Below are 18,345 nucleotides of genomic sequence, written 5' to 3'. Positions count from 1 at the left end.
GGATAAGAAGCGTGGAGGACAGTCGCACATGCGCGATCTTATCTAAATAACGATAATTCCAAAAACCTGGTCACATCGTAAAATTATCGCGTTGCACTTCTTCATTTTCGCAACCGAAACAGCAGATGGTGTCGCATTCAGAAATGTTTGTCAACGTATATTTTTCAGGAGCTCGGTTTGCCGATCAATCCGGAGCAGATCGCCGAAATGGAGGCTCACGTCAACGATATCGACTTCGAAGCCGCCGCCAAGGAGGAAAAGGCGACGAGGCACGACGTGATGGCGCACGTTCATGTATTCGGTGAACAGTGTCCCTTGGCTGCGCCTATTATCCACCTTGGTGCGACCAGCTGCTATGTCGGCGATAATACGGTATACTTCTACGATTAATTCTGTTATGAAAGTATTCTCTTTTAGTTATCATAGTAACAATATAATTTACCTTCTCAAAACAAGGTAAAAGATGCCAAGTGCCCAAGCAATGTACAATTTTTAAAAAAATATACATAAAATGTTAAACGTTTGTCAATTAAAACGAGAGTATATGTATTTTGAAAAAAATATGACTTTTATATAACTATTTAAAAGAACCTAGTATTTTTGTATTCAATTTTCTTTTATTCATCTTAATGATAAATATTGTGAGCTAGAGATTTTAGTTGATACACCATGAAGAACGGTATGATAGAATTGAAAAACAATCTTGGTTTTATTTTCACTTGGATGCAGGATGAAAGGAAAAATCTATTTAAATCTTAAATGAAGTATATTTAGCTACTGATAGTTAAAAATCAATTGCTGTACCATTAAACCTTTGATGTATTTGGTTAAACTAAGTCGTTGTAGTTATCTAATTTTTTGATGCTGTTTTGTTTTTTAAAGGACCTTTTGATTCTTCGTCAAGGTTTCGACATATTGCTGCCGAAGTTAGCCAGCGTAATTAAGCGGCTCGCGAAATTCGCTCACGAGAACCGTGATCTTCCTACCTTGGGCTTTACTCATCTTCAACCTGCGCAACTAACGACGGTCGGCAAAAGGGCAACGCTATGGCTGCAGGACTTAATGATGGATGAGAGAGCTATTCGCCGCGCCAGAAATGATTTGAGATTCCGCGGAGTTAAAGGCACTACCGGCACCCAAGCGTCTTTCCTTCAGCTTTTTAATGGTCGGTTTGTTTAGCAATCCCCAATTGGAAATCTTTTGATTTTCTCACCGCGGAAAAGTGCGAAATGTTTTACGAAATGTCGAAAATTGTTAAATACTCTTAATTATAGGGTGGTCTATTTTGTTAAAATTTTTTCTTAGAAGTCTTCAAAATATTTTTCAGAATTTTATAACATTTCAGAAAATTTCTCCGATTTGTTTGAAAAATCCTTTCCAAAAAATTATAAAGAAAAATATTATCCTAGTCAGAATTTGAACCTGAATCTCCTTATATTCCGGAAATTACGTCTTACACAGTTCACTTTATACTGTGATATTACTTTTCCGGTTCAATCGATTTTAGTTGTGTACACATACACTACTGTTTTATATGATGTAAGGTACTTGAGCCGTATGAGATCTACCTAATTTATTTTATTTATAGAAATATGGAAATAAACTGACAAAGTGACAATGTTTATTTTAATCACTCACAAAAACAAAATTATCTTCCATATAAAACATTTTAAATAAACAAAAGAAATTTTTTAAGACTTTGATATTAGGCTTTACTAAATGCTTATGTGTATAATAAAGTTTGAATAAAAAATAAATTGAATGTATTATTACTTTTAATTTTTTATTATTTATTATTTTATTTTATATTTATATATAAAGGAACTAAACGTTATAGCTTTGAAATCAATTTTAAAATCATTATTAATCATAAAAACAAAATCCCTTAGGGTTTATTTTACTGTTAAAGATTACAATTATCTTTAATGTTACTTATAATTAATTTTTTAACCATTGAAGATTCTTGGCCATTTGAGTGTAATTTTAGTTTCTCAAAAGTTAATAGCGTTGAGAATCGTTATCTTCTGTTGCAAATTACACTTAATAAACACAACGGCTATAACAAAAACAATGACAATAAGAATATAAGTGGGCCTTAATAAACATATTATTTATAAGTAAAAGTATATTTCAAAAGATCAATTCATGTTTGCTTTTTATATAGTTAGGAATTTGAATAATATTATATAATATGTTGTAATAAACCATAAAATAATGTTATACTTATGTAAACCATAAATTAATAAACTTTGCAATAAACTTTTAAGAGACGGCTCATTTACTTTGTTGCAAGCTTTTGTTGCACTAAATAAAAGTGTTGGTATAGGTTTTAATTCCCCAGCCCCTCTTTACCTACTTCCTGTGATACATCTTTTAAGGATATATTCTTGGCATAAAGCATGTAGTAAATCTAAGTAATAAATTTAAAAATAGACTTTATTTAGTGCTGGACCTTATTCGGCTCAAGTGCCTTATATTAATTATTGTAAGAAGCAATAATATGTAATTTAGATTTCATGTAATAACTGTTGAAATTTACATCAATAGGCGATGCAGAAAAGGTGAAGCGATTAGACGCGCTCGTGACTAAGATGGCTGGTTTCGACAAGTACTATGCCGTCACCGGACAGACTTATAGCAGAAAAGTTGATATCGAGTGTTTGAACGTTTTAAGTTCACTTGGTGCAACCGTTCACAAGGTAAGCCCGCATTTGAAGCATTTGCATCTATGACGGCTACGCAACGTGGCGGCTTTAAAAGCCAAGGGTTTATCTTTAAATATCCATGTTTTCTTTCACTGTTAACTTAGTTTCGAACTGATCTTTTTTTTTCTAATATTTTCTTAGATTTGCACGGACATTCGTCTTCTCGCTAACATGAAGGAGATCGAGGAGCCCTTCGAGAGTACGCAGATTGGTTCCAGCGCGATGCCCTACAAACGGAACCCGATGCGTTCCGAGAGATGTTGCAGTGTGGCACGTCATCTGATGGTTCTCGTCAATAACACCCTCCATACCGCGGCGACCCAATGGATGGAACGCACGTTGGACGACTCAGCGAATCGCCGGCTTACTCTGGCTGAAGCTTACTTGTCGGCAGACTCGATTCTGATGACTCTTCAGAATATCACGGAGGGATTAGTTGTCTATCCAAAGGTCATTGCCAGACATGTGGCACAGGAATTGCCCTTCATGTCTGCAGAGAATGTGATCATGGCCATGGTGAAGGCCGGTGGCGATAGACAAGTATTAAATGCTCCTCATTAAATATTTTATATTTGATTAATTTTTATTGTTTGTTCAACGAGAATATTTAATTTAATTATAATGCAATCGATCAAAGTGTAAAATTTTAAGTTAATTGTTATTTTATAATCAATTGCTCATTTGACGTAATCTTTTGTAACTTAAACGTAACAGTTTAATGAAAAATTTAGAAAACATAGATATTATAGGTAATGGATCCTGTACATATATAACTTTTATGTATGCCACGTAACTTTTAGGTGTGCCACGAGAAAATCCGTGTGTTATCGCAAGAAGCTGGAGCGCAAGTAAAACAACACGGTTTGGATAATGATCTGGTTGACAGAATTAGAAAAGATCCATATTTCAAGCCGATTCTATCTCAATTAGATGCTCTGCTGGATCCGTCAACTTTTGTTGGTAGAGCGCCTCAACAGGTCGTTGAATTCCTTGAAAACGAGGTGTATCCCGTGCTCGAAAACTACAAAGGATTGGAAAGCGGAAAAGTCGAATTGGATATTTGATTATATTATAGAAATCTTTTCATGTTCCTTCCAAAGAAGTTTGCATATAATGTCAGGCTACGCTATTCAGGGTTAAGAGTGTGATTGACTTTCGAGTTAAAATTTTGTTAATGGTAAGAAATATGCGTACAATTTTATACATTGCGTTAATATTTCTTATATTGATACATTTAATAAAGTTACAAAAAAATAAATAAATTACATTGTTACATTTTTCAGTACTTTACTTGCTTATTACAGTAAATTCTTTTCTTTTTATTAATTTGTTTCTAGAAGAAGAGAATACTAGAAGAAAATAAGGAAACAAAGAAATAATAATAAATAAAAAAATAAATTCAAAAAAAGGGATGAAAAATAATTAAATAATAAGTAAAAGTAACATAAAAATGATGAAGTTAAAAATAATGGAAATTGTCAATAAATTCGATTAAGCGTACAAAAAATTTTAATGAAGAAAGAAATGTAGAAAACAAAACATAAAGAAGTTAAAGGAGTTAAAACGTAACAGAACAATAATGAAAACGATGTATAAACGCTTTTACAGATAAAGATGTAGTAGAATGAAATAAAAAAATTAAAGTTGTGTAAATAAAAACTTAATATTGATATAACGATAGAAATATTTTTAAAGGGACTAAAAGACCAAAGGTATTGACGATGAAGAAATATGTGAAATAGAAATATAGAAATTTTAATAGAGATAAAGAATAATAAAAAAAAAAGGTAAAGAGATGTGGCACAAGATGTGTGAAAAAGTGAACTAAGGAAAAGAAAGATGTAGGAAAGTGAAGAGAAAAATATCGAAAATGTGAAGACAAAATAACAACAAAAATTTAAAAATATTAAAAATGTAAAAGTGACAGAAATATAAAGAAAGAAGTATGCATAAATTTAAAGGGAGAAGTTGCTTTTTAATTGAATTATTGTATTAAAGAAATTAAGGAAGTAATAAAATATCGAGGAAAATAAATAAAAAACCGAGGGGAATATTAACGTAAACGAAAAATGTTAGAAAGTAAACTGGAAGAAATTTGTGTTAAAAAAAAATTAGACATTTTATCATTTTACATAATGAAAGAAATTAATAAGATTAAAAATTTTTAACGACTGAAAAAAATAGGTATCGCAGAATATTAAATCCGTCTAAAAATTTTAAAACAAATTATTTAACTGTATTTCAGTACACAAGAAAATTCTTGTTTGTAGTAAAAAAAATTCGTATTTTGCAAGAACATTTAAATCTTTTTTTCTTTTCTTATAGATGTTTTTAAATGCATTTAATGACAGTCTAACAATCTTAATCCAAGAGCATGGTATTATGTTTTAGTATTTTATAATCCAATTAGATTTTTAAAGAAACGATGAGCCTTTTGATTTTCAAAAAATCAATTCTATAAAGAATTTTTTACCACCTTTTTGTTAAATATCTTTTAAGTTACAAATTACATTTTGAAAATTTTGATTATTTTGTTTAACCTTCTTTGATCAAAAATTTTTTTAGACTCAGTTTTAATTTATAATAAATTAAAACTTGGATTCCTTAATGATAATTGGTATCTTAGATTTGTCAATATTGTTATTGGTCTCTATAAACGCGGCGACCCGTGAAACTGACACTGTCTGGGTTAATTTCCCCGGATTCAACGAAGACAGCATGTTGATCACCAGCATCGACATCCAATAGGACGAGATGGTTTCCTCCGCCTGAACCAGTGCTCACAATCGTTATCCAACTGTCGACATTGTTCTGTTTGCGTTTCAATGCCAATCGCAAGTCCGTGCTACCATATCCAGCGAAGCTAAATTGGTAAACGCCATCACAATGCATGGTAAGGATTCCAGTTTCCAATTCGTATTCGACTCCTTTATCTATTAGCATTTCGGCGAGGACGAGCTTAGCTTCCTATATACATTTACAAATTTATATATCATTCTTTAAAGGCATAAATATTATCAAATTGTATTCTATTTAGAGATTCTGTAAAAATTTAGTTTTTTTTTGTACCAAATTCTTCTAGTTTTTATAGTAAAGTTAATGTTTATTTCATCTTTTGTATGAATTAAAATATTATAATTCAATTTTAGTGCGCAGAAGTAGATTTTTATTCCTTTTATTTCAAGATTAATTGTGCATTAAACTTACAATCACTGATCCTTGAATGGCGGAAAAGGCTACAAATTCGTCGCAATCGATAGCATTAACTTGTTTTTTGTGGTCGATCGTGGCGATGCCAGAATTTTCTATTGGATCTGCTGGTGCCGCTACGTCGATCAACATGATCGCTGCCAATATTAGCACTGTCCACATCATCCTGTTCATGAATGAATAATCAACTATTTGATGTTACGAACGATTTAACGAATTGATCTATGAAATTCTGAATAATAAAGTATAAGTTTTAGAAAATTTTATTTAGAAAATGTTTGGAAGAAGTTGCACACACGATTGATGTTTGAGCGATTCAGTTTTTCGTATCCCTTTGTGTCATAACGGGACACTAGCGTCTCATCATTTTCTGTTCAGTTTTTATGTCTTTTGATGAATTTCTTGAGTAAAATATTGATTTTTTATTTTGGTAGAGTTCCTAGAACATGAATTAGTGTTAAAAAAAAAATAGGTAGGTGTAAATTTATATTTGCGTAATTACTATAAATAAACGAATAGTCCAAATTTGTCTTTTTTTTTTTTTAAAAGAAGCATTTTCTACTAAACTGTTATTAATATCATAAAACGGTAACTTCAGCACTCATTTAAAACATTGTAAAGAATTTTTTCAGATTTGTTTGATATATTATAAATTGATAATCTCTGAGAAATCGAAATTTTTTACTGTAAATTTAAATAAACATTTACTGTAGTCTAAGATTACAGTTATAAAAAAAAAAATCTTATTAAAAATTAGAAAAAAAATTTTTTATTTATTTTTGTTACATAGAACTATACATAAACTTTATTTTTTGTTATAAATGTTTGTAATAAATGAATATTTTATATTTTTAGAATATTTAATTATTACACTAAACTAAAAAAAAATCAATTTTTAAATTTTATTTTAGTTAAAACTGATCAAAATTTAGTATTTTGTATAGAACTACCTGTACTGTTCAATCAGAGTATATAATTAAAGCTTAAAAGTTTTATTTGTTTAATAATAAAGAAGTGCAAATTGATTATGTAAATCTTTTTACAAAAACACAAATAAATCTAATGTCAAAATAATTTAGTTATTGAAATTAATTATACGATATTGGAAATTAATATCAACGCAGACGATATGATAACACATTATTACGCAAGGCGCACAAATAGAGTTATTGTTTATCAGAGCGAAACGTGGTAAACAGTCACATATTATGAACATGCTTTTCAATAGCGTGATTACAATATATTGGGAAAACTTTAGTAAGAGCCTTTGTTAAGAGAGATCATTATTTATATCTACTAGTGATCAGAATTGTAAAGTGAAGTTGCAAGATCGATGATTATCATTTTTTATTTCCTGTACTTATGTAATGTGACAAAGATTGATTTGCATTCCATTGTATTGTCATTGCAAATTTTTCTGCAAACGCCTCTTCATGTAAATAAAAATTATGTTGCGTTTCATAAATAAATTTATCTATTTTTGCTATAAAAAAAAATAAAATAATGTTTGATCAATATTATTTAATTATATTTATAATTTTAAGATTATGAGACAAAAGAAACTAGTTACTTCCTAAAATCTAATTTTTATATACCAAAAATGTTTAAAAATTGTTTGTACAGCACTGTAAATATTAAAAATCTAATGCTGAGAAACTTAAATTATAATTGAAAACTAGAAAAATCGTGCACCGAGAGAATAATATTGCTTTTGAAATATATAATGTTCAACAAAATGGAGAATAAAGTATGTTCACACCTTACTACGAGCAAGTTTCAAAGAGCAAAATACTAATCAGTATTTAATAAAATTAATGAGTAATTATAACACCAACTTTCTTTCACTCATGAAAATTATACAAAAGATCGCTAAGGAGATAAAGAAAACAGAGGATTACGCAGGACAAACAAAAATAAAATTATTTAGATAAGTTTAATTGCATGACGTTTGCAGTTCTGAAGACCGTTAATTCTTTTACTTGATCATAATTGTTAACTTTAACACAAGCCAACTCAATTAATTTATTACACTATATTTATTGTACTTTTCATTTTGTTATAATATATTTACTAAACTGAAACGGATTAATATTCTGTGTTTGTAATTATTGTAAATTGCGACTGAAGAATTGAGACTGTGTATAATTGAAATCAGTTTTTCTATAATGTTAATCAAGTTTGAAACGTTACATTAACAACCGAAGGTTGGCAGCAGTCGGTCATAAAAATGTAACGCGTTATTGTTACAAGAAGTAAATTTTAAAACTAACGTTCGTTACTTTTTTTGTAATGCTACAATAAATCATTAGATTATTTGATAATCAATGTTAATATTAATAAATATTAAAATTTAAAACTCTTTAAGTTATTTTATGTATATATGTATATCGAGCACAAGCTTTTCTATATCTTAAACTTATCTAGTAATTTTTCCAATTCTTTATTCTTTCTTTATTTTAGTTAATTTTAGAAGATTTGATATTAAATTCTCTTTTACATTAGTGCTATTAAGAATATATTCCAATATTTATCGTAAGTACTGAAAATCTATAGTATATAATATAAAAAGAGATTAAAAAATAAAAATAATAGAAATAAGTAGTAATAATAATAATTATTATTATTCAATAACGACAGTGGCTATCGGAATGCACTCGAAGATATAAAGTACTGTATCGGAATATTTCAATCACTCGATTAGCGCGTAATCTATTGAACAAAAATAAATAATAAGTATATAATAAAAAAAAAGTAACACTAAAAATAACGAGTAAATTCGTCACCGTTACTGTAAAAATATAACGACGTTATATTATTACAGACAGAACAAGGTGACGAGCGTTATCGAAAAAAAGTAACGAAATTGACATTACATGTAACGCGTTACTTCCTAATTCTGATGTTAATTGACAGATTACATTTAATCAAGTATTTAATATTCTTTAATTTATTGTTCGTTCTTGTCCCAGTATATTTAACTCGCGGCTTTGTAAAAATAATATTTTTTTATTACACAAAGTGAATAACAGACTTACATGATAGTAAAATATGACGCAGAAACGAATTTTCCGCTATCAGGTTGGTTCTTCACGTTATGAACGGGTAAGACAGTCTCGGACTCCAGTATGACTTTATAGCACCTCTTAACTTGAACACTTGGTGAATCGCACATCGGCACCTGTCTTTTCATTCATTTTGCGTCTCATTCTAATAGAGACAAATGCTCTTTTTCTCGCTGATTGATAATCGCGATCTCTTTCCAGGCGCCGCGGCGCCGCGCCGATTGGCAAGTTAAGCTAGATACAAAGTAACAGCTTTCCGTCATTATCAGCGAGAAGATAGCAAGATAGAGAAAAAACAACTATCACTTTTTTTCTCTTTGATTATCCAAAACTTGCTAATCATTCGAATCAAACTCGTGATTATAATTTATCCTATAAATTACATAATCTCTGTAATGACGGATTCATAATGTTTCTATTAACGTGATTGCGATGTTCTGCAACTCTAATTTTTAACAGTCTATCCCATTAAGGATGTATCATAATCATTACAAGAAATTTGGCAAACGACCTTTTATTACATATAAAATATAAAATTAATAATATTTAAGGCAATTTAAATAATTGAAGAGAGTTTAATGAGCAATTGGTAGTTGGTACTGTAAAAAGAGCGCAAGAATTTATTATTTAAATTATATTATTTAATTTTAAAATCGTATACAAATGCAAAGTATACGTTTCAGCTGAAATCTTTGGTACTCTAATTTTCCAATGACATATTATTCCATGACTAACTTTCTCATGGATCCTTTTCCTATGGTAAATAGTCCTAAACGCTTAATACGAGAATATCCACATAGTTACAAGACTGGATGGACGTGATTGCTGTGTGTATCCTTAATTCAAGGTTTTTTAAATTAAATTTCTTAATATGATTAAAAAAAGTTTTTTTTTTATTTTATAATCAAACAAAAAGAATAACTTACCATGGGACTCTAAATTTTTATTTTTGTAACGTATATATTTATTTCGTAAAATTTTATGCTTTAAATTATTGTCACAATTCTGGTTAATGATTGAACAATAAATAATTAATTTATCATATAGAAATTTTAAATAGAAAGTTACAATCAAATATTAAAATAGAAATATAAACTGCCAATATATGAATACTTCTCGTACGATGTCTTTATACACTCAATAAAAAGTTTCTTCAAAAAAATTTGTTTGAATTACAGGAATTTGTGCATTGCTATGCGATTAAAGAAAAATTTCTTTGATTTGAAGACATTTGGGTTGTTTTTTATATTAGAATTGAAAAAATAGTTATACAACACAAATCTTTCTTTACAGAAAAGAAATATATATTTAAAACCAGAACAACTAAATTATTTGAATTAAAAATAATTTATGTTTCTTTAATAAAGGATAATAACGTTGTTTGTTGATTTGATTGAAATTAAATAAACTTGTATTTTTCTCGAAGATATTTTTACTTATATTTTAAAAAAATCGAATTAGAAAACAATATCATCAATTTAAACATAATTTTTTTTAAGTATATAAAATGGAACCACTTGATTTTTTTAAACTTGAGGGCAACGGATCATTATATACTCTAACATTTTTATCTAATTTGTTCAAGCTTAAAAACACCAGTCTCTATAAGTATTTTTTCTTATAAATCTGAACTTATTCAAGATTCCCGAAATCTAAAATATACTAATTGATAAATCATAAGTCAAATTCTTTGATTTATGATTCACTACCTCCAAATTCGTTAACAGTTAATAGTTTTCAATTTGAATGTTTATTCGTTTAAGAGGGATCTGAGACATACATTTATCGTTTTCAAAGTAAAATCCAAGAGATAATCGTTATTCAGCAAAGAGTTAGTTAATAACAAAACTGATGTTTATACTATGAAACTGAAGATCTGGGAGTGAAATGCTCTGTCAACCATATCCATTATGGTCTTTTTTTGAGATAATAAATGTAAAGATAAATAGTTGAAGTATCTACTTGAGAATATGATGGTTTGTGATATCAATCAAACTAAAGAATGCCGTCGTTATTTATCATGGTGATATCAAGAAGATTTTATCTGTTGTCCTCTTCTCCACGACTTTGATCGTAAGTTGTAATCTGGGATGAAATAAATTCAAAATGTTGAAGACAGTCAGTTTGGTTTGAAGGGACAGCAATCGCAATATCATCTACGATTCTCAAATAAAATGGTAATTGAATTCCGAAATCTTATAGCGGGTCAATTAGAATTTCGAAATTTTGCTCGTATATATTGTTCCTGAAAGAAAAAAATGTAGAGTTTACGTTTAGAGTCTCACGTGTCTTGTTAATAAGTTTTTTAATCGGATTTTTTTAGCGTATCTATTATAGTCATTAAGTAAATTAAACTTTTTTTGGTGTGTAAATTTTTTTATCCATTGTAACCAATATTCTTTTTATCAGCTCTTGAGTATAATTTTTGAGTTGCTTGATAAAATTATTGATAAAGCTTTTAACACGTGTAGGAAAGTTTCTGGAATTGTTCTGTGAAAATATCAACATTAGGTTACTGATAACTGATAACGGAAATAAATGAATTTTTAATAGTCGACTGGTTTTACTTCTCTAATATTATTTTTTATATTTTTTACGACCTCTATCATTGTTTCATTCCGTTACTTTTTTTGAGAAATAATGAAAAATTGTCTTCTAATTGTATAGAATATTGGATATTGTGCGGGATCGTTGTAGAGAATAAATTTGTAAACAAATAAACGCGTCCTGGTGAAACAACTTGTATCATTCACTTTAATTTAATTTAAACATTATGCACTTTGGAATATATTAGATAATTAATTCTGCATGTCGCTTTTACGCACTTGCTTTAAATTGGCTACGAGAAAATCCGCGTGCTGTTACAAGAAATTGGAACATAAATAAAGTATCAAGGCTAGTATAGCTACACTATGGCTTGGTTGACTGGGTCAGGAAGATACATCGCGACAATTTTATTTCAATTCGATACTCTGCTAGACCTGTCGGTAGCCTAAACAAATTGTCGAGTTCCTCGAAGAAGTGATATCTGTCCTACTTAGAAACTACAAGCGATTGGAAAGCGGAGAAGATGAACTGGAATCTTTGATTATATTAATCTATTTATTTATTTATCTATAGTTTATACTTTTTTCAAAGAAGTCTGTGTGGAATGTCAGGTTGTCATTCAAGGCTAAGAGTGTGATTAACTTTACGAAATTTTGTTGGTGATAAAAAAATATGTAATTACAACTTTATTTATCACGTTAATGCTTCTTACATTGATTTAATAAAGTTACAAAAAAATAAATCGCACTGTTCGTTATATAGATGCGCGCGCGCGCGCGCGTTCTCTATTGCTGTATAGGCAATCGGTACTTCTCTTGCTTCATTGCCGCAATCTGTCTTTCTTATTTTTTCTTCATTTTCTAAGTTCAGTTTTATAAATCTTCTCTCCGACGTAACTGCCTGTGATAGCAGACGATTTTGATATTTATATATAATAGAAACGAAGTGAAAGAGACAGTTGACAGATACGCAGATGATAGATTGAAAGATAGATATTTAAGACGAAAAGAGAGACGGAACAAGCAATGTACATAGACTAGATTTAAGACTGAATTGGGCTAAAAGGAAACAATATAATGATTCATTAAAGTTATAAGAATATATTACAATAGAAAGGGATACAGAAAAGAGCGAAAGAAATTCAGAAAAGAAGATGTAGCACATGTTTTTTTTTTCTACAGGAACAGAAGACAAGAAATTGAAGAAACGAAAAAATAAATTTAAAAGAGGTAAGAATGGCGGAAGTAATAAAATGAAAGTTAGTAGAAGTAACAAATGGAAATGATGAAACTAAAGATAGTAGGAGTAGAAATTGTTAATAAATTCGATAAAGCGAAAGAAAATTCTAATGAAGAAATAAAAGAATAAAAGAGATATGTTAAGATAGCGGAAAGATGATAAGAACAAAAATAGTACAAATCTTTCTAAAGATTATAGAAGCGCAATAACGAAATAAAAAGATTGACGGACTAAACAGATAAATTTGTGACAGACTAAAAGCTTACTTTCGACAAAAATAACTCTACAGGAAATAAAGAAGAAAAAATAAAGACAATAGGAACAGAAACCAATAGAAATGTGTGAAATAGAAATAGAGAAGTTTTAATAAAAATAAAGGAATGATAAAAAGCGAAAATAGCAAAGAGATGAGTGGAAAAATGAATTATAAAGAAGAAAGATAGCGAAGAGAGAAATAGAAGAAATAACAAAAACTAGAAAGCGTTACAAATGTAACAGTATTCTCAAAAAAGTATGAAAAAAGGATACGTAAATTTTGAGTGGAGAAAGTTGTTCTTTAATTGCGTTATTTTAGCGAAGAAATTAAGGAAGCAATAAAATATCGAGTAAAATGTATCAAGAGATGAGGGGAAAGTTAATACGAACAAAAAAACCCTAGAAAGCGAAGCGGAAGAAATGCTAAGCGAAAGCTGGATTAGATATTTATCATTCTAGTTAAAGAAATTTATGAAATCAATGAAATTTTAGACGAATGAAGAGAATAGCTATCACAGAACGTACAGTTCATCGAGAAGCTTCGGAATTACGAATTAGAAACTCTAATTCAGCACACAAGAAAGTTCTCGTTTGTAGAAAAAAAAATTCGGATTTTGTAAAAGCGTTTCAATCCTCTTTTTCTTCTTTGTACGTGTTTTTAAATGCATTTAATAACAATCTAGCAGTTTCTGGATCTCACAGCATGGCATTATGTTTTAGTATCTTGTAATCAGATATTTGATAATTTTAAACAATACAACCAAAATGTTATCAATCCAAAGTAAAATGAGTCATCATTCAAAAGTATACAATAAATAATTTCCAAATTTTTTACAAAATTATTATATCACAATTTGTTTAGACTCAGTCTTAGTTTATAACATTTCAATTTCGTTTTCCTAATGGTGATCTTGAATCCTTCGTCAAGATTGTTATTTAATGGCCCTGCTATTACTTTTTATAAACACGGTGACCCGTGAAGCTGGCTCCGTCGGTGATCTTCCCGGATTCAACGAAGACGGCAAGTTGATCGCCAGCTTCGACGTCCAACAGGACGAGATTGCTTCCTCCGGCTGGACCAACGCTGACAATCGGTGTCCAACTATCGGATTTGTTCTGTTTGCGTTTCAATGTCAGCCGCAGATCCGTGCTACCGTATCCGGCGAAGCTGAATTGGTAGAGGCCTGGACAATGCGTGGTAAAAATCCCAGTCTCCGCCGCGTAACCGACTCCCTTGTCCACTAGTGTCTCGGCGAGGATGAGCTTAGCTTCCTGTACACATTTAAAGTTATATCATTCTCTGAGTGCGTAAATTTAAATTATCTGTTTTATAATTATCGTTGGGTTGTTATTTAAATATTACATTATATGTTCTATTTATAAAAATTGAGAGGAAATCGAATAAGTTTTTTTCTCTCTATTATCAAAATTCTTTAGTTTTTATTAAAATTAACGATTATTTTGTTATTTAAAAAAATTAAATTAAATTTCAGTTTGCAAGCAGATACTTTTGATCTTTTAAGATTAATTGCATCATTAACTTACATTTATCGATCCTTGGGTGGCAGAGAAAGCGACAACTCCGGCACAATCGGCGGCAGTACCTAATTTTTTGGAGCCGATCGTGGTGATACCAGAAGTTTGTGGTGGATCTGGTACCGCTGCATTGGTCAACGCGACCGCTGCCAATATCAGCACCGCCCACACCACCCTGTTAATACAATTGAGCAAATATGCATTAACCAGCGATTTGATTCTACACAAATGCTTGAGTAATAAAAAATAAATTCTCTTGCAAATTTTGTCTAAAAAATCTCTGGAGAAATTCGCACTTGCATGCGATTAATTTTTCCTTAAAGATATACATATTACGTAAATTAATATTTTTATCAGGATGTTTCATAAAGATTGTAACAATATTTAAGGGTAGATTTTTGAAATAATTTTAAAACAAAAATTTCAATACTAAAACGTTGAGACTACAGTTTTCATAATAAATATGATATAATGTTTATTGTTAGTAACAACAAAGAAATTATTTTTAAATAATTATTTTTGAAGCCAAAGTAATTATTTAAAAATCTTTTTTTCAAATAAAATATGTTTAATAAAATGTTCGTAAAATATTGTTTTATTTAATGTGTATTATTTTGAAGCACTTTATCAGTTCTTTTCTTTTAATAATGTCAATTCTCGCGTGCGAATAAAAAAATTTCAAGTAAATTTTGCATTTTACTCCGTCTGGATCAGCTCATAATAAAAGAAATGTTTTTATTTTGATAATTGAATTGTCATAAGAGATTTTAAAACTTGTATGTACGTATAAAATTTTACGAGAATATAATAAAATATAATTAAATACATTTTGATCCGCCATATTGGATTAGCTATTTCTAATATTAGAATTGTAATTGCAGATTCGTTATAATGATCAGAAAACTTATATGCAATAGTCACTCGGCTCTATACGCACATGACCGTAGATTTGTTCTTGTGATATTATGACGCAACGTTACAGTAACGCTTAAAAAACGAGCATTACTTCTATTTATTTACAAGTAAACTTAAACTCTTTCTAAAGCAAACTAAATATAATTTGTTGAAGATTTTATTCATTTAAGCAGAAAGAAACAAAAATCGCAATTAACTGAATTTTTAGATGCAGTTTATTGATCCACAAGTAAATCCAAAGTGAGAAAGATCTATCTATGATTTCAAATTACACATTAAGCGTTAACATCATAAAATTTAACATCAACGCTGTGTCGAGGCTACAAGTTATTACACAACGCGTCACGTGGGTGTATGAAGGAATTTTTTTGCGCTCGTGTCGCTTCTTTTTCTACCAGGCGTTTAATCACCAATGTGACCATTCTCGGTAAAGTTCACTCGGTGCATTTGCGCTACTTTCACTGCTCGCGGCTACTTCTTAGCCAAGTCTTCGAGCTCGTCCTTTCATGTGCATATATCTTTTATTTTCCTCTCACCTTTCTCCTTTTGTCAAGTTGCAGATCTTTCGTGATAATAATTTTTTTTTACAAATGTTATTAAAAATTATTGTTATCAATGCTTGATTTACATTAAAGCGTACGAAATTGTTCACGTTTTAATAATTTAAGATTATATTGTAAGTTATAATCATAATGTTGGAAATTAATTTTAATCAATTAAAAATTTTTTTCTGTACAAAACGTAAATGTTATCATTTTTAATAAATTTTATAATAAATTATTATTTGCAATACAAAAGGTGTAGATATGTTTTCATTATATTATTTATACTTACAAATCTAATATTTAAATGTTGCGATTGTAAAGCCCTGCGTACAATAGAGGAATATTAGATATTAGGAATAAGAATTAAAATTTTAGAATCAGTTAATTGTCTCAATAAAACACTGTGGATAAATAATAAATTGTGTTGTATCTTGTACGACACATTTGTGTCTTACTCATATCATTGGGCATTAAATTTAATATTTATTAAAAAAATTAATTCTAAAATGTTTATTTCTATTTCTAATATCCAACATTCCTCTATTGCGTGCAGGGCCTAAATAACATCGTGACTTAATATTATCTATCATGATTTAATTTATTTAATACTTTTTATAAAAATAGGCTTTTATTTAATTCTACTATTTATTTATGATACTAATAATTAATATTATTTTGATTTGAGAAATACAATTTGACGCAATGTAAAGGGGATTAACTTTCACCGCCAAAAGAAAAGAAAATACATTGATACGTGAGATTGAAGCTAAAATTATTGTTCATTAGAGCGAAACGTGCTGCGCAGTGATACTTTGAACTTACTTTTCAATATACACTGGGGAAATTTAAACTTCTAGTAATTGCAGAAACATCATTTGTATTGATTTGTTAGTGAGTGAAACTACGAAGTAATGTTAGTTACAAGGTCGACGATCATCGCTTTTTTATCTTCTGCTTATATAATGTTGCGAAGACTGATTTGCATTGTGTCTATTACCGTTACAAATCTTTACAAACCTCTTCATGTGAAATAAAAGTTATGCAGTGTTTATTAAATAAATTTATGTATTTTTGCTACAAAAATAAATAACAGAAAATGTTTGATCAATATTATTTAATTATATAATTCTTAGTTGCAAAATCACGAGACAGAAAGAAATTAAATGAATTCTTAAAACTCAATTTTAATTTTATGAATCAAAAAATTATCAAATATTTTGTAAAACCAAATGCGAAAAAATCTGAATTATGATTCAAAACTGGTTCATGAACTGAGATAATAATATTGATTTTAAGATTATATGTGTATCAAAATTAAAAGGACAAAGTACGTTCGTTACATCGTTGAAAGATAATATTATAATCGATACGAAATAATAAATTTGTTATTATATAACACAGTAAAATATATATAATACATATAATATACTTACATGATGGTAAAATGTGGTGTGGCAGCAACGGATTTCCCGCTCTGAGGCTGGTTTCTCGGTAGATGTTACGGACAAATCAGACCGACTCGCTTTTCTGACGCCTTTATATCACCTCCTAGCTCGAACTAGTGAATCGAGCGTCGGCACCAGCCTTTTCTTTCTTTTTGTGTCTCGTTCCAACCACAAGTGCTCTCTTTCTTACTGAGTGGTAATCGCGATCCCTCTCCAGTCGCCGGCAAGTTAGCTAGGTAGTAACAAAGTAAACGCTTCCCACCACCATTAACGAGTAGGAAACAGGTTTCGAGAATAAACTATCACTCTTTCTCTTTGATGTGAACAAGATACGGTTGATATAAATTTTGAAAAATATTAGTATATAAAGAAAGCAATTTCTCCTTTTTTTTAAATAACATCTAGTTGTTTAATTATAAAGTTGAAAAAGTTTACGTAAATAGGTATAAATGTGTAAAGTTTTTTATAAAGAGGAAATATAAATACGTATTTTTAAAATAATTTTTTTAGAATTTGTTTTACTTTCCAATATTTTCTAATATCTTCAAATATTAATTTTTTAATATCATATAAAGTTCCTCAATAAGATGTAATTAATTTTATTTTTTTAAACTATTTAAATATAAAAGTAAAATTTTAGAAATTAAATTTCTATTTAAGTTTTTAAAAATAAAAGATTACAATAATATATCGAATCAATACTCTCCAAATCAAACCAACAATTGTGAAGGGCTAAAGGAGCAAAGGTCGTTATGCTAATAGAAACAATCTTTAACATATAATAATAATAAACATTATATACGTTTTGACCGTAAAAATGCAGTCTTCAGTAAACAATGCAATTATTTAAATAACCGTCATTATAGATATTGCTCGTATTATCTCG

At 29.2% G+C, this 18,345-nt stretch overlaps 3 protein-coding genes and 1 long non-coding RNA gene across 4 annotated transcripts in view; 2 read left to right on the top strand and 2 right to left on the bottom strand.

Annotated features, from left to right (window-relative positions):
• The window catches only part of LOC105203251 (adenylosuccinate lyase), a 35,805-nt gene extending 31,838 nt beyond the window's left edge, over positions 1 to 3,967 (top strand). The window contains exons 2-6 of the mRNA XM_011172027.3: positions 169 to 372; positions 883 to 1,165; positions 2,548 to 2,699; positions 2,847 to 3,245; positions 3,506 to 3,967. Coding sequence (XP_011170329.1) covers positions 169 to 372; positions 883 to 1,165; positions 2,548 to 2,699; positions 2,847 to 3,245; positions 3,506 to 3,769 — 1,302 coding nt within the window. The 3' untranslated portion in view covers positions 3,770 to 3,967. The remainder of the gene's footprint in view (positions 1 to 168; positions 373 to 882; positions 1,166 to 2,547; positions 2,700 to 2,846; positions 3,246 to 3,505) is intronic.
• Positions 3,968 to 4,800: 833 nt separating this feature from the next.
• Positions 4,801 to 11,552, bottom strand: LOC105203246. The gene is made up of 3 exons (XM_011172022.3): positions 8,951 to 11,552; positions 5,913 to 6,081; positions 4,801 to 5,672 (listed from the first exon to the last, which is right to left on the bottom strand). Exons 1-3 carry the CDS (start codon positions 9,103 to 9,105, stop codon positions 5,346 to 5,348), a joined length of 651 nt encoding a protein of 216 aa, XP_011170324.2. The 5' UTR covers positions 9,106 to 11,552; the 3' UTR covers positions 4,801 to 5,345.
• Positions 11,553 to 12,180: 628 nt separating this feature from the next.
• On the bottom strand, positions 12,181 to 17,596 carry LOC105203245. Its single transcript, XM_011172020.3, has 3 exons — positions 17,448 to 17,596; positions 14,564 to 14,729; positions 12,181 to 14,290 (listed from the first exon to the last, which is right to left on the bottom strand). Coding segments are annotated over exons 1-3 (489 nt in total). The 5' UTR covers positions 17,450 to 17,596; the 3' UTR covers positions 12,181 to 13,969.
• Positions 14,201 to 14,817, top strand: LOC120359306. Its single transcript, XR_005576110.1, has 2 exons — positions 14,201 to 14,322; positions 14,512 to 14,817. It is a non-coding gene; the product is annotated as an uncharacterized LOC120359306 (long non-coding RNA).
• Positions 17,597 to 18,345: the final 749 nt, after the last annotated feature.

The sequence above is a fragment of the Solenopsis invicta genome, chromosome 13 (assembly GCF_016802725.1).
Source record: "Solenopsis invicta isolate M01_SB chromosome 13, UNIL_Sinv_3.0, whole genome shotgun sequence".
Classification (NCBI taxonomy): domain Eukaryota; kingdom Metazoa; phylum Arthropoda; class Insecta; order Hymenoptera; family Formicidae; genus Solenopsis; species Solenopsis invicta.
Note: the sequence above shows the minus strand (reverse complement) of the source record. Positions and strands in the feature narration are given on the sequence as shown.